Source organism: Clarias gariepinus, chromosome 9, assembly GCF_024256425.1.
Source record: "Clarias gariepinus isolate MV-2021 ecotype Netherlands chromosome 9, CGAR_prim_01v2, whole genome shotgun sequence".
Classification (NCBI taxonomy): Eukaryota; Metazoa; Chordata; class Actinopteri; order Siluriformes; family Clariidae; genus Clarias; species Clarias gariepinus.
Window position 1 is genome coordinate 32,472,962 of NC_071108.1, and position 17,039 is coordinate 32,490,000.

Consider the following 17,039-nt stretch of genomic DNA (forward strand, 5'->3'; position numbering starts at 1 on the left):
CATTTGGTCATGTATCATCCTGCTTCAATGCAGTACACTATTGATCAAAAGTTTGGACACACCTTCTATCTCCATGGTCGTTCCTGTTTTTTATTTCCTTATATATAAACTGTAAAATAATGCTTAAGACGTCTACTTTGCTTTTGTAAATCCTTCATAACGGCTCTTACAGTATCTGAGATGCTGGTTGTTAATTGGTGATTTCTGCGGCTGGTGACTCTAAATGAACTTCTCCTCTGCAGCAGAGGTAAACGTTTTGATCTTGCTTTTCTGGGAAGGTGTTCATGAGAGACAGTTTCATCATGGAGCTTGATGGGGTTAACAAATGCACTTATAAGAACTGTTTCAGAACAGCTAATCTTGAAATGCTTTAAAATAACAAATGACTTATTATTTTCCTGTTGTTATTGTTACTTAATTTCCTAATGCCATATGTGTTATTTTATAGTTTGAAAATATAGTTGATAATTTCCAGTACTGTTCCAGAATGTAGAAAAAAAATCACTAAAAAATAAACTAACATTAAATTAGAAAGCCAAACTTTTTACTGGATACTTACAGAATAAATATGTGAAATGTGATTTCAGACTAATGGGTTGTTTTAATAAATATAACAAATCTGCACTTCTGGGTATTGTTATTAATTTTTCCTACATTCTGATTGGTCAAAGGGGGTTTACTAACTTCTTCTATCTTCTGTACCAGTTATCCTATAAAGGGATGCGGTGCAATGAGGCAGGGAGCATCCTGGACAAACCCCATCCACACAAAGACCCAAAGGTGGGACTCAACCCGTCGACCCTAAAGGTGGAGGCTACTGTGATAACCACTATGACACCCGGCTGCCCATGCCCTTTTTTTATTTATTATGACTGAAAAATCTTTCCAGGAATAAATAGCATGTACTGTATGTAAGGTGTGTGTGTGTGTGTGTGTGTGTGTGAATATGATGTCCTGGGCTGCTACAAATATACCCAAATAGCAATGTTCATAGTTAAACATTGCTCTTTGGACATATTTATAGCAGCCTGTGATGGTAAAGTGATATTTTGACATTTTCTGCTATAAAAACATCTTAAGAACACCGGGGGTTTTCTAATTTAATCGTACCCAGTTCCAAGCTTATGGAATTATTACATAAAAAGCACTGCACAATGTAATAAACAACAGGGTGCTGTTAAAGAAGAAAGCACAAAAACACTAGGAAAAAAGAAATAAAGAAAAAAACAGCTCTTAAACAACACAATTTTTACAAAGCAAATTCACTTGGAGAATTTGTCTTTTGTTTTAGGATCGAATTGTTAATCACGGTGAAAGCCTGTCGTAATACAATGAAAAGAGTCATTATTCAGCTTTTAAATGCTTTTTAAAAATAACTGATACATTTTTTTAGTATCAGTAAGGAAATAAATGTTAATGTTAATATATACCAGGTGTACAAGTATATTAAACCTGAAATCTGGTTTCATTCACATGGGCAATTTTTTAAACCTGTGCGTCCTGTTTTGGCCACACGAGGGCGCTGCTAACACTCAGGGAACCAATCCAGCAACCAAAAGGGATCAACTGGTTTTCTCAATTATTACAGGAACATTGCTTCAGACAAATATAAAGGAACATCATGTTGTTAAGGAGGGTTTGGAAACATGGGAAGAGCAGGCCAAATCCAAATTGTGAAATTGTGTGAAGATTTCAGATCCTGAACAGATCCTATTGTGATCTAAAAGCGCTGAAGTTGCCAAAAATTGCTCCTTTTTATTTATCAAGGATGTAGTCACCCAAAGCAGGACAGTGGCTTAGTGGTTAGCACTGTGGCCTTACACATTTAGCGTTAAGGGTTCGATTCCCCCCTTGGGGTCTGTGGGCGTGCAGTTTGCATGTTCTCCCCGTGCTTGGTGGGTTTTCTCGAGTTACTCTGGTTTCCTCCAACAGTCTAAAGACATGCAGATTAGGTTAATTTTTCTCCCAAAAAGTGCCCATGATGTGTGCTCTGCGATGGATTGGCACCCTGTTCATGGTGTACCCTGACTCTACCCTGGGATGGGCTCCTTTTTTAACTATTTATATAAACAAGACAATTTTTTTTTATAAACGCTTCCAAAAGGCACACTTGGTCACATGACTGTTATAATATTTGAGGAAGAAGCATGGCTGATACTGCGCTGAAAAAAAAGCAAATAAAGAGATTTTTTAAATTAAAGTTTAAAGCAAACTTTCAAATGTTGAACCAACACCCCAGAGTGTTTATACTGTAGGACTACAGGTTTACTCAAATAAACTCTTGGAAGTTTATTGTGGATTTTACTGTGTAGAACTAAAGTTTGAAAAACGATTGTTGTCTGATTTTTTTTTTTTTACTTACTTTGCCTAAATTTGCATAAATAAATCTTCTGCAGTACTTTTGGTACCTTTGCATTGATCTTTTGATAACCTGCATATATATATATATATATATATATATATATATATATATATAGTGGCGTAGTGGTTCGCACTGTTGCCTTGCACCTCCAGGGTCTGGGTTTGAATGCAGTTTGGATACAGTGGGCAGAGCCATAGATAACCTATAGCTGTGGGCGTGTCACAGGCGTTCCTCACCGAATGTAACAGTAGTGAAAAACTGTTACGTCAGGCCGAGCTAATAGCTACTTAAACCCGGGTCAGACTGCAAAGTGTCTATATTTACAACAGGCAGAAGTAGAGCTGCTAAAACATTGGAACCCCCAATACTGATTACCATGGCATGTGTTCGCATTTCTATGACTGTGGATGGACCTCGAGTCAACAGTTACACACTACGGGCAATTTGGGAACACCAGTTAGTCTAATCTGCATGTCTTTGGACTGTGGGAGGAAACCCACCGCAAACATCACAAACACGGACCTTGAGGTGGGAATTGAACCCTCGGCCCTGGAGGTGAAGGATGACAGTAATAATAATAATGGTAGTAATATCGATATCAAGAAATGGTTGTATATCACTTTTAATTGTGGTCATTGTCGTAAAAGCAGCTTCACAGAACCAAAAGGAAATGAGTGAGGAAAATACGTATAGATCATAACGATCAGTTTGTCCCTGATGAGCGAGCCGAGGGTGACGGTGCTGAGGGAAAAACCTTGAGAGGAACCAGACTCAACAGGGAACTCATCCTCATCTGGGTGATAACGGATAGCAGGGATTGATCTGCACTCATACTGTGTGTTAGGAGTCTGGAGGTCCAGTATAACAGATGATGTGTTCAGGTTAACATGGAGTCCAGTCACAAAACTGTTTGTGGGAATCACTTCTGATTCAATAATTATATCTCCATCAACTTTGTCTATCAGGAAAAAGTTTGGCTTTCTACATAGATATAGTGTAAACACGTGAATGAGGTCTAACGGGCTGTTTATAACCGCGTGGTGAAACCCCTCCAGCGCTGTTGACTCGGACGCGTTTCTGGTGTTCTGGCGCTTTCTAACGCGCGCGCGTGTTTGAGGGCGGAGCGGCGTTACCAAGGTGATCGCGCAGGGTTGCGAACGTGCGCATGCGCGACTCTCGTTGACAGGTTTTATCAACGAGAAAAAAAAAAATAATAGAACACAAGCGCATGCGCGACTCTCCGTGCCTGCTGTTTCTCAACTCACACCACGCTCCCTACACTCTAGCACTAATTAGGGAATAACGCTGACCCATTTTCTCAGATATGTATAATGTTTTTTTTTTTTTTTTAGGCTTAGTGGGTGGGAATTTGATACTTGGTCGCGTGTAACAGAAAGTTAAATTAATAGTGTGCAAAAAAAAAAAGGTGCGATAGAGAGAAATGAGTGTGTAGTGTTTAGTGTGTGTTAGTTTGGAACGCGACCAAGCAGGTGGGAGAAACAAGAAAACAAGTAGCCGGTGACCCCTAGAGCGCGCGCGCGCGCACACACATAAGGAGAGAGAGAGAGAGATTAAAGTAGAGTTCTGGGAGAAGCTCGTGTACATCAGAAGAAGTCGCGCGCTACATTGTAACACTTTGTAACTCTTTGCTTTGTTGTTTGTTTTTTGTTGTTTTTAAACCCCGCCACGATGGGAGGAGCTCACTCTGACATGTTGTTATTATTATTATGAGGAATCCTCTCCGACTTGACTTTGTTCCTCGGCGTGTGTTTCACTCTTTAACCCGATGGAGAGCGTGGGAAAGTACGAGTTCAGCAAGAAGGACCTGATCGGACACGGCGCCTTCGCGGTGGTCTTTAAAGGGAGACACAAAGAGGTAAAGAACGCGTTATAACGCAGGACAGTCTGATCGTATCTCTAAAGCTCTCATCACAGTCAATCATAATGCCTGTTTGATGCTCGAGAGTTAGTAATGACGTCATTTACTAATTAATTCACCAGCGAGTAGAGGTTTGTGTCCCAGTGTCCCAGTGTAGTGTCGTACAGTTGATGGTTAATTTGGACCAGCAGCATGGCTTTGTTGTCAAACAAGAGAGACATGAAGCTCAGCTGCTCCACTTCAGCTTAGTGTTGAGATCTCGCGATACTTCTGAGATACTACTGAATCCTGAATTTTTATTATTATTATTATTATTATTATTATTATATACATTTAATATACATTATTTAATATGTATCTCTATTAACTGTTTATTAACCCTCTTATGGACAACTTTAAGAACTAGGCACCCATAAAAGTACACAAAGTGGAATACCCATAATAATAATAATAATAATAATAAATATTTGTTGATATTTGGTGAAGTTTTCTGTGAAGAGATTGTTTATTTGAGAAAATAATAATAATAAAAAAAAACAATTAGTCCAACATGGAAGTGCCAAAGCTTGCAGTTCCTCAAATGTCCACTAGCTTGTCTCCAAATGGGAGTTGATCCCCATAGAACTCAATGTTAAAATATTAAAATATCCAACTTTATTACAGCCTGGTTCGGCCTCCAAAGCTAGACTTATCAATTCATGACCAGGGATAAGTTTATATGTAGCTCATGAGTTAATATTATATTAAGCCATGAATTAATGCATAATAAGGGGTGAGGGACTAGGGACAGTGGAAGTCAAAGTTAAGAGTCTTTTAGAATGGAGGCGTCACTGATCAGGGAAGAAAGCATTTAATGTTGTTTTTGGGAAGGATTGGACTGGACATGGAGGCTGAAGAGAGAGACAGAGAGCGCTATAGATGGCGGTGATGCAACTTGCAGAGTTCCAACTGAATACAATTTTTTGTCGAGAAGAAAGGGTGTTTGGAGGAGTGATGGATAAAGCAGACAATGGGTTCAAGACACAAAACAAGACAAGATCAGGGAAGGAAGCATTAGGGTTTAAAAAAAAAAAAATATGAAGACTGGATTAGAAAATCGGACTTTAAGAGTCCTGGAAGATGACGCACGGTGAGACCTACAATTGGCAGTAATGTCACCTAATGGATTCCAACCGCTTTTAAGCAACAAAGAAGAAGAAGAATTAGGACACCATGACTCAGGATTATTTTCCTATGTGTTTTTATTCTTCAAAATAGAACTTGGGAACTTATTTTTAAAACTTGCATTTTTTCAGGAAGTTATTCATTCACACATCCACTCCTGGGGAAATCCACTTTATCCTGTATACAGGGTCGCGGGGGGCCTGGAGCCAATCCAAGGAGACTTAGACCACAAGGCGGGGTACACCCTGGGCGGGATGGCGACACACTGCAGGGCACACACACACACACACACACACATCATCAACAAGAAATGTAGGAGTTGACGCAGAACAAGGTGTAGGGCGAGTGACAGTAGGTAGGCGGGCTCCAAACAGCAGACTCTGATCATTCTTACCATTTGTCTGTTTGTGGATTAACCCTGGTTTAGGTGGAGTCAGCTCATCCCAAGACCAGAACTCACACATTCGAGCATCTAAACCGCTCTTCAGTAACGTCACCGAGTGTTTGTCCAGATCTTTTATAACCAGTCTGTGTTATAAGATGAAGAATAATAATAACACACCCCAGGACATGCTGTTATAGGACAATATCATTCTTATGGTAGTAACTGTAACTCAGGCTGCGTCACACCACACTGTCAGTCATTATTTTCCTATAACAGCACAACCCGAATACTGACAGAGCGCATTGTTTTAGTGAAAAAGACTTGAAAATGATATATTTATTTCTTTGTTTTTGTTCTTTTTAAACAGAAACATGAGTTCGAAGTGGCTGTGAAGTGCATAAATAAGAAGAATCTGGCCAAGTCGCAGTCCATCCTGGGGAAAGAGATTAAAATATTAAAGGTGGGCATCGTATAGTCGCATCATTACTAGATTACTGTCCCGTCTCTGTAGTTTTTGTTCACTTTACCAATTTACCATTTTGACGTCTGTCTGTCTGTCTGTCTGTCTGTCTGTCTGCCAGGAGCTGAAACATGAGAACATCGTCGGTTTACTGGATTTTCAGGTATGTTGGAAATCAACCTGCAAATTTTTTTTTTTTATATAAATGTATTTTTCAGGCTTAAAAGATAAGAATAAGTGATAAGAACAAGTGCTTCATGATTTTAGGACGAAACAGAATGAATGTCCATGGTGCGAATGATATAAAATCTAATATGAATTGTGACCCAGTGTCGAGATAATGTTTGTCTCGTCTCCCAGTTAAAGGTCGAGTTTCCAAAAGAGCATCACAGCACAGAGATGAGTGTTAAATCAGACGGAACACTTCCTCTCACTGAATTAACTGTGCGAGGCTTTTAAGAAATCCTGACTCAGATTCTTTAGACTGAGACTCGGTCTTTAACTCGACCCTGGCTAGTCCTAGTCTTGGAATTGGGATAAGCAGTTAGACGGAAGTGCAGCATCCTGTAGGCTTTTTAAAAATGTCCAGGTTACTGTACCGTGGTCCGAATTGATCACAGATCGAGCTTATTTAAATAGCACGGTAGAGAGGTTCTGTAGTTACCATGCGGCTAAGTTTGAGTACATTTGCTCAGCATGCTCACGGTTAGACTTCACAGAGAAAAAAAACCTCTGAAAGTCATTCCGATCCACCTTAGAGAGGCAGGAGAGTGAGGCAGCGTCTAACACCTGTGCCGTCTTCTGTGAATCCCCAGGGCTTTCGTATTAAAGTCTCTGGGTCGACTTAGGAACAGGTGGACTGCAGCGACACAGCAGGTGGTCGATAGAAACAATTTCCTCTCAGTGCTCGGGTGTGTTGTTCTCGTCTCAGCAGGTCTAACAGACTCGACAGCTGTCGTTTATTTTCTTTTAATTATAAGGTTTGAACCCAATAGCAGGTTTGGTATGATATAATACACCTGAAAATTATCCATTTAACCTCGTTCCAGTGGACTACATTAGCATGAAAGGTAGTTATTAAAGACACACACACACACACCACTGAACAATGGGTGAAGCCTGAGCCGGAGTCAGCTCCGTTTGTCTAATGAAGAGGGATTAGAGTGTGGATCTTAATGAGCTGGTTTAATGCCGGCACTTTTTGAATAGAGTTACAGGTTTGCTGGAACGGTCACACACATCTGTGATAATGTTATAATGAGGGGCGTTCGAGTCAGACCGGGATGACATTTCCGGTGAATGAAGGCGTAAAAGCAATTTTCACCTGTTCGGGCCATTAAAGGAGTTCCCGGGAGGCCGGCTTTTTAGACATGAATCTGACAGATCATGATTCTGAGCGAACTTTCTACCCTAATGGTATCCAAGCACTAGAGAAACCCTGGGATAAGTGCATCATGTGCAGGAGGTGTCAATCACGTACAGGCCGAACCCTCAGTGCTGAATACAAGCACAATTAGAGTGTTATCACTCGAATCTAATCCTGTGCTGCTGTTTAATAAAATGTTCTATCACTAAGACTGTCTCACTTCCTGCGTTCGAGTATATGATAATGTATTTTCGTGCCGCTGTACGAGCACCATCGCTGTGGATTTGAAAACACGTGCCACAGCGGTGAGGTTAAACACCAGAGCAGAGTTTAATTTACTCATCAAGGTGGCCGTCTGCCTGAAACCGGGACGGATTTAAATGCCAGTTTGTTCCGGCGCGGTCTGGAATGCTAAGCCTGGAGTTCCGCCAGCGCGCACGTGTTAAGCTGCGTGGCGTCTGAGGCAGCTGTTGTGTAACACCTGAGCCAAAATAACAGCACGTTATAAAAACGAGTTACTTTTTACGGCTTTCTCCGTTCGGATTAAACAGAATCGGATGATTGTGATGATTCATTACGCACAACATCTGCTTAGACAGTCGTTCCAGCTGCAAATCACAGTATGTTAATGCGCTCTTTGTGATATGTAATGACTTTAAAAAAACATCTAACACAAGGACTTGTTTGGCAGTCTAGTCGTATATAAACTTTCTTCTTTTTTTTTTGTTTGGAAGGACTCAGTGAAAGATGACACAGTTGATGTAATAATCTTCCTTTATGTTGTTTTTTTTTATGCACAGGAAATCTCAGGTTGTGTCTACCTCGTCATGGAGGTGAGTCCAAACCTTTACCGTCTGTCACTATGAAGAGATACAGTATATGTGTCTGACATCATGATGTAGTCCAGCGTAGTCTGTAGAGCACCCCTGTCTGCGTCAGCCATTATTGCTGAACACATACTGTATTACGGCTGAATATTTTTTTTATCATCCACATATTTTTGTTTGCTCCGTGCATGTTAATCATCCTTAACCCTCAGCTTCTTCATCTAGAAGTAGGACAAAAAACTTAGTAACACTACTGTACCTGATGCATTAACCCCACCACACACACACACACACACACACGAACACACACACTACAGTATCAGGATGGTGGTACAATAGGAATTAACCACCAACCTGATTATATATCTGACTATCTATATACAGTATTTATTGCCAAAAGTATTCGGTCACCTGCCTTCACATGCATATGGTCCATCCATAGGGTTTATTATGATGTTGGCTCCGCCCCCTTTGCAGCTTGCACAAAGCAAGGTCCATTTGGATGTTACTCAAGGTCATATGCATGTGAAAGCAGGTGAGCAAATATTTGACTATATATATATATATATATATATATATATATATATATATATATATATATATATATCTGTGAATACGCATATGATTAATCTATTTTTTAACGCAAATTAATCATATGATCAGGTTTGACCCTAATGGCTTCCCATAATTATAATAATATGACTGGAGAAAAAGTGCTGAACACCAAGTCTCGTTATAAAAAGGTTCCAGATAGAAGTTGGTATAAAACCAACGTTGTGCCCTTAAACTACCTTCTAGCCGACACTTTTAATGCACTTACTGGTGATTCACTAGACGTCAGTAACCATAACTACCTCACTGTAACAGCACATCTAAACAAAGACATATGGCAACTGCACTCATTCACTCTGGTCGAGTTAAAAACACAAGAAAGACATTCAGCCGAAGCGTGTGCCAGCCAATTTCTCAAAGCTGAAAAGCAGTTAACGGACATGCTCACCACTATAGGAACAGACATGGGGTCCCAAGATGATTGACTCTACAAGGACGTTACTATGCGCGAGATTTTAAATTTAACATTTGTTAAACGTTTATGCCATTGATGATTCAATGATCCAAGACACACCAGGAAGTCCACCTCTGTGTGGCTTAAAAGTCCGATTGAGATGCTGTGGCGTGACCTTAAACAGGTTAAAACACTCGATGGGGCTGAAATTCCTCCACAGTGATGTGAAAGACTCATTGTCAGTTATCGCAAACACGTGATCGAAGTCGTTGCCGCAAAGGGTGGCACAACTAGTTCAGGGGGCAATTACTTTTTCACACAGGTAGGTCAGGTAGGTTATAATGAAGAAAATAATTATTTAAAAAAGCATTTTGGACTGACTTAGGTCATCTTAGTATTAAAATTAGTTTGATTATTTTCATTTTTTGAAATAGGTGTGACACAAACAAAAAAAATGAGGAAGGGGCAAATACTTATGCACTGCGCTTTATAGATGTCTATATATTCACTGCACTGTATATATGTCGACGTACAGTATATGCAGTGCAGTGAATATATACCTACAGTGTATATAAATAGACATATAGACACGTATACAGTGCAGTGAATAAGTATTTGCCCCCTTCCAAATTGCTGTATATATATATATATATATATATATATGTTATAAAACAGTAATTTGTATGGGTGAAATGTGGAATTGATGCACGGCTACAATCAGGAGTCGTACATGTGCAAAGTGTGTGATGAAGATAAACGAGTGTACTGGCCAAGGTCTCTATAAATCTGAACCCCGGTGTAAGTAGATACTCTGCCGTTATGAAGTGTTAAAGTGTTTCACACGTCCATGTAAAATATTACATCTTCACTACACATTTATAATCATATTCTACTCCGGAATGGCTCCGAGCCGAGCCGTCACCGTCGGCGTGGCGCTACATTCCTCACCTTCTCTTCTGCTTTTCTGTCTTTATAGTACTGCAATGGCGGAGACCTGGCCGAGTACCTGCACTGTAAGTAACCCGAATACCGTCCACACTAACCCGTATCACCGTGGATAAAAACCCACCTGCTGAACTGAACACGTCATTAGCACGAACCAAATCATCTCGTCATTATCGTCATTTTCAGCCGGTCCTCAGTGTCAGTATCAGTATGTCACAGATGCGCCGCTTGATCAGGAGGCTGTGAGACGCCAGCGCCGGGTTATGTATCACACGGCCCAGCTGCTCAATCTTATCATGGCTCATTTGTTTGGATTGAAGCGGCATGTTGAGCACGATGAGCGGCGTATTAAGTTAACACATAACGTCAGAGCAGATTGCTAACGTCAGTACTCATGGAACACTGGTCCTTTTCTCTTTACTCATTTAAATACATAAACACAAACATATATTGTTATCTTTTCTTCGGGTTAAAGCTGTCTGCTTAGAACTTCTGGCTGTAAAAGAAGAGCCCTGAACATGATCTCAGTATATTACGGTCTTGAACCTGACCTTTTCACTTTAACAGAACCCTGTGAACTCTCAGGACTCCAGGGGTCCAAATCATTTTGGAACGTGCGATCAAAGAATACACACACAAATGCACACACACGCACTCGTTTCCTCTTAAGTAACCCCAAGAATAGCCAAACAGTCATTAAAACACACAAATAGAGCGTCATTACACACGCTGTACGCCCAAAGGCAAACACGGCATGGAGTCCCAAAGCCTGAGGCCCTGCGTTTCGTCTAACTCGAAGGATCCAGGCTATATTTATGACGCTTTAGCCTCCGCCTCGATCCTGACCTGATTACAGAGGTTTCGATTGAGCTCAGTTTTTTTCCCTTTCCTGCATAAAGCCCCTCCTTTACCCTCTTCTCACCTTTTTTTTTTTTTTTTTCCGTTTCATGGCTGCCGTCCATCCGAGCCTGGCGACACCCTGCCTGACCTCATCCACCTGTCAGTCTCTGTTTTCCTACGGTGGAAAAACACTAGGACTAAAAATACCCCCTGAGCAGAGCACTGAGGGTGTTAACAGGGCAGGAGAGACAGGGCTCGGGCTCGGACTCGATCGAGCTATAATAGTTCTGGGCTTTTCAAGGAACCTAAAACAAGAAGGTTTATTTATGCAGGGCTGGTGATGTGATGTGATGTTGTTGTTTTTTTTAGACATAAACCCTTGAATACCAAATGGGGATCGAATAAAGTCAGTTCTTAACTAACAGCCAAATTTCCCATCATGCATTGCGTTTTGGAGTACCGCGCTCTAAAACGCTGCGTTGCCTCGCTAGTCTGTCACGATATTGCTCAAAGTTGAGGCTTAGATTCCACACGGCACATTTCCCAGAGTTGAGTTCACACTCCGAGTGTTGAATTAACACCCTACAGTGTTTCTCCACGTCTTGAACTCAGATGACCTCTGAATGTATCACTTGAGCACTGGGGGTTTTATCATGCACCGTGTGCTTTCAGACCGCTAGGCTTTAAAAACAGCAAAGCCCTGATGGATATCTCGGGGATTTAGTCCGAGCATGTCTGCGCTGTGTTGGATCGCTGCGTAAGGCCTTTAAGGTGCGCCAGAAGGAGATGAGTGTTGTGAGAGATCTGCAGGAGACTGATCTATAGCCTCATTCGCTCACGGTGTCCTGAATTCCCACTAGTTCCTCGGTTCCATAAATAAAGATTATCTTCATCTGCTTAACATCCGCTGATGATTTACTGCTGTGTGTTGCAAACTGTATGATTCATTTCGAAAAAAAATAATAAAACTTCATAAAATATTGTTATACACCGCCCTTCACTTGTGCACCGTGCTTAGTTTGGCTGCCGACCCAAGAAAATCATACTTTCCCACAGCTAACAGCAGAAACCCGTGTCGTTCCAGCCAAGGGCTCTCTAAGCGAGGACACCATCCGGAGCTTCCTACAGCAGATAGCGGGAGCCATGAGCGTCCTGCGGGGTAAAGGCATCATCCACAGGGACCTGAAGCCGCAGAACATCCTCCTGTCCTACAGCGCGGGACGCAGGGTCGGCCCCAACAACATCTGCATCAAACTGGGTCAGACATCTCACTAACTCCATTAACTTTAATAACCTTACATGCATGTGAACTTGAGTAACGTCCAATTCCAAAAATGGGAATTTCTGACCATTCGTCCAGAGGCGCATTTGTGAGGTCAGATGTTGGACGAGAAGGCCTGGGGTTCGTAGGCTCCGCCCTAATTCATCCCGAAGGTGTGCTCTCGGGTTGAGGTCAGGACTCTTGCTTTGTGCACTGGTGCGTGGTCGTGTTAGAACTGGTGTGGTGGTGTATTGGGCTCAGCCCTTTACTCCCCCTACTCTTCATTCAATAGAATTTTGGACAATTTCATGCCCCCAACTTTGTGGGAACAGTTGCACAATAACATAGCTGCAAAGGGGGCGGGGCCAACATCATGTCATGTTAAACCCTACGGATTAAGAATTGGATGTTACTCAAGTTCGTATGCATGTGAAGGCAGGCGAGCGAATACTTTGGGGAATATAGTGTATATAACCAAAACTGGATACGCACGGTATATGTAGGAAAAATGAGATTTCAGACTTTACTGAATTATCCATTTTACCAAAGTGCTGTTGAATTCACCTTTCAGATTGGACACAAGGTTTTGACCAACAAAACCACTGTATTACAGTATAAGAACTTATATTCTATATATATTGTATATCTAGTAGAAATTTGGGGAAATACGATTCAGTTAGAAGCACGGTGGTGTAGTGGTTAGCACTGTCGCCTTGCACGTCTAGGGTCTGGGTTCGATTCCCGGCCCGTCTCTGTGTGCATTGCGTTTGCATGTTCTCCCCGTGCTTGGTGGGTTTCCTCCGGGTACTCCGGTTTCCTCCCACAGTCCAACGACATGCAGGTTAGTCTCATTGGCGTTCCCAAATTGCCCGTAGTGTGTGAGTGCCCTGGGCCTCCTGGGATAACCTCCAGGTCCCCGCGATCCCTTTACTCCCTGTTTAGAGTACACACCGATGTCGATTCGATTTGTATCATGATTCTTTAAATATCGCTATTTTACAAATATCCTAATTCCTTTTATTTTTTCGATTTTGTTACAACTTATTTAGAAATAATTTTCCTCTATGTTCCTTTCCCCTTGATGCTTTGCTTCCCTACAGTGTGTGAATAGTTTAACCTGCACCTCCCGTAGCAGTATAGGATCTTAAACATACTGTATCATCACTTCAGATGCCAAGTAAAAATCACATTTATTATTTTATTTTTTTTTATCGATTTTCTTCCCCCTGTCCCTACTATTTAATGAACTTGTTGCTGGTTTGAAGGACTCGTTATCGTCATGTCATTATAAGATGTTAAACTGACAACGTTAACGAAAATACTAGTCACTAAGGCTCTACCCTTACAGAGTATGTTGTGGGCACTGAGTGTGTTTTTACTGCTCTAAAGTATCTCTGTGACAGGACTGGATGAAGTCAGCGTGTCTGTGTTTGCTCAGTGGCGCTCGGCGCTCCGCTCTGTTTGCTCACGAGGGCCGTGTTGTTGTCTTGAGCCTTGGAGCACTGAGCTCTCGGCCTTTGTTTCTTTAGTCGCACTCTCAGTCTCGCTCACTCCTTACGATCAGAGCCAAGGTTTATTTTTAGTGCTTTGGGAAAACAACTCCTTTACAGATTTGATTGTTTTAACCCCCATGTTGCGTTAGGCAGGAAGTGGTGAAATGTAGGTCTGCTGTGTAAAAGTTTTTGACCCCTGGACACTCAGGACACTCACAGATTTCTCAATTTGGGTTGATTTACGACGGCTTACCTTGATGTCGTGGTTAGCACTGCCGCCTCGCACCTCCAGGGTTCTGGGTTCGATTCCCACCTCGGGGTCCCTGAGCTTGTTCTCCCCGTGCTTGGTGTTTTTCCTCTCACAGTTCAAAAACATACAGATTAGGCTAATTGGAATGTAGTCTGTGAATAAGTGTGTGTGTGTGTGTGTGCCTTCTGATGGACTGGCACCCCGTCCAGGGTGTATCCTGCCTAGTACCCTGGGATAGGCTTCATACCCCCTGCATGCTCTCTCTCTCATTCTCTCTCTCCATGTGTGTGTGTTTAGCTGATTTTGGCTTCGCGCGGTACCTCCAGGGGAACACGATGGCCGCTACACTCTGTGGTTCTCCCATGTACATGGTAAGACTCTTCCAGCTTCACACGACCAGAGTGCGACAGCATCCACTACAGCTGACTTTACAGCTTATATTATACTGTATATGATGTTTACGTGATGGTTTATCATATGAGAGCTTTTTACACAAGTCTATCAGATAGAGATTATCCCAATGCATTCGCGTATTTATTAACATTAGCTAAAAAAAAGTGTTTAATAGAGAAAATGATCAGGATTTATTAAATGTGTCAATTTTGAGATTGGGTTTCATTACAGCAATAATTTCCCAGCGGTACCTCGACATACGAGTGCCTTAAGGACAAAAATTTGGCCTCGTTGTGCAAAGCATTTTTATAAAGAGGTTTTTTTTGGGGGGTGGGGGGGGGTGCATTTTGTGCAAGATTTAGTGAAGACGTAGTGTAGCACCGTGGATCCCAAGAATGTTATCAAGGACGGCAGCAAGAAGAACATGATTTCATTGGTTTTTAAAGCCGCCGGTGTTAAAAAATGAAGGTTTAATATCTATTTATTTCATATTTTACTTTATTTTCATGTCTTTTCGAAATGTTTTAATTGTTTTTAAATACAAAAATATGATGATAGTGTTGGAAATCGGTAATATTGGTAATATTTCTGGGTGGCTGGAACGGATTATCTGCATTTGCATTATTTCCTATGGGAAAATACGTTTTACAGTACGAAATTTCACCCTAAGCACTCGCCTCCGGAACGGATTACTTTTCTCTGCCGAGGTACTGCTGTACATATATACTTTACATATACTTACAACTTAAATATATGGGTTTTTTTTAAATGCAGGCTGCACTGATTTATGATTTATTTAGTATTTTAGATTTAAGAGTAAAACACTATTAGCATGCTAACAGCTAGCACGTGTGTTTGACAGGCTCCTGAAGTCATCATGTCGCAGAATTATGATGCCAAAGCTGACCTGTGGAGCGTCGGCACCATCGTCTTCCAGTGTCTGACTGGCAAAGCACCATTTCAGGTACAACACACACACACACACACACACACACACACACACACACACACACACACACACAAACACATCAAAACTGCTGCACCTGTTTGAATGGTTATTTAAATTTGATAGCATCATAACCTTGGCATGCTGTTATGAGAGAATAGTCGATGATGTGTTGGTCAGTGATGTGATACAGACTGTTAGTGGAGTCACTGGTACCGACATGAAGCTGTCCTATAACATCACTTCCCTGTAACCGCATCTCCCCAGGTGTTTAATTCCTCTTAAAACCAGCATGTTATTTGTTGAAGTTCCATATAAATAAGATCCTATTCATTAATTTATATTTATACTTATCTAACAATATGAAATTTTATTACTACAGTATTTGCCAGGGCATCTTTATGATTAGTTTTTATAATAAAATTGTAAAAATGTTTTATTATAAAATATACGTATGTATATATAATATTTAAAAAATATTATATATACATACGTAAAAATATAAAATAAAAAAGCATTCTTTAATGAACAATCTCACGTATTGATTTTTGTTCTATTTGAGAAGGCACTCACATTTACTTTTATTAAAAATACGATTTTTTTCCCGCCTATAGTCCAGAAGGCTCTTTTTTTACTCACCCCTATGCTCAGTAATGTTTATGTGTATAGAATTAGATTCGATTCATTACACTTCATCCTGGTGCATCCTACTGTTTCTCATGTATGTAGAGACTCTCGCCGAGTCTCAGGTCAGGAGTCGTCTTCATGTGACCAAAAAAAGAAAACAAAATGATCAGATCAGATCAGTCTGGAATATTTCCACCTACTGCTGAAGAGCTCCAGTTATTTACACAGAGGCAGCGGAGGGAATGTGGTCGTCATACAATTATATAATCATCTGGTAAACATTCCCACGTGTCCGCACACACACACACACACACACACACACTTACTTTCCTGCATCAAGAAACGTCTTTAAGCGTCATATTCCTGGTGCATCACCCAGCTTCAGTCAAATCGATTAATGAAGCCTATTTCTAGACATACAGTACTGTGCAAAAGTCTTGACCCCCTTATTTCTTCATATTTAGCATCCTACAGTCTTTTGCATTTTTTACACTGAGCAGTTTTAAAGTTTAAAATTTAAAGTTTATTTGTTGCGCCACACAGTGACCTATGAATCCAACCTACTTAAAGCATGAACCAGTAAGAAACAGACGATCGGTATACTGTCTTTACTTATATTAAATCTGCATTATTAAATCTAATTTAGTCTGTAGTTTCCCATAAAAATTTGTCTTTGATGTGAAAAGATAAGAGCAGCATCATTTTGCACAGTATTGTGTGTGTTTAAGCTTTAAATGTTCTAATTCTATTGGCAGATCCTTTAACTTCTTTTTAGAAACGAATGTAAGATACGGAAGTAAAATTAGCAAAATCTGACAATAGAACAAGAGCGTAA

At 40.9% G+C, this 17,039-nt stretch overlaps 1 protein-coding gene across 2 annotated transcripts in view; it reads left to right on the forward strand.

Moving 5' to 3' along the window:
• The first annotated feature begins 3,861 nt into the window (after positions 1-3,861).
• Positions 3,862-17,039, forward strand: part of ulk1a (unc-51 like autophagy activating kinase 1a) — a 24,327-nt gene continuing 11,149 nt past the window's right edge. The window contains exons 1-8 of one of the 2 annotated variants that reach the window (XM_053504562.1): positions 3,862-4,238; positions 6,158-6,250; positions 6,372-6,413; positions 8,417-8,449; positions 10,426-10,462; positions 12,319-12,492; positions 14,536-14,609; positions 15,494-15,595. In XM_053504562.1, coding sequence (XP_053360537.1) covers positions 4,149-4,238; positions 6,158-6,250; positions 6,372-6,413; positions 8,417-8,449; positions 10,426-10,462; positions 12,319-12,492; positions 14,536-14,609; positions 15,494-15,595 — 645 coding nt within the window. In that variant the 5' untranslated portion in view covers positions 3,862-4,148. Of the gene's footprint in view, positions 4,239-6,157; positions 6,251-6,371; positions 6,414-8,416; positions 8,450-10,425; positions 10,463-12,290; positions 12,493-14,535; positions 14,610-15,493; positions 15,596-17,039 lie in introns of both variants that reach the window. The other variant, XM_053504563.1, reaches the window with a different exon arrangement.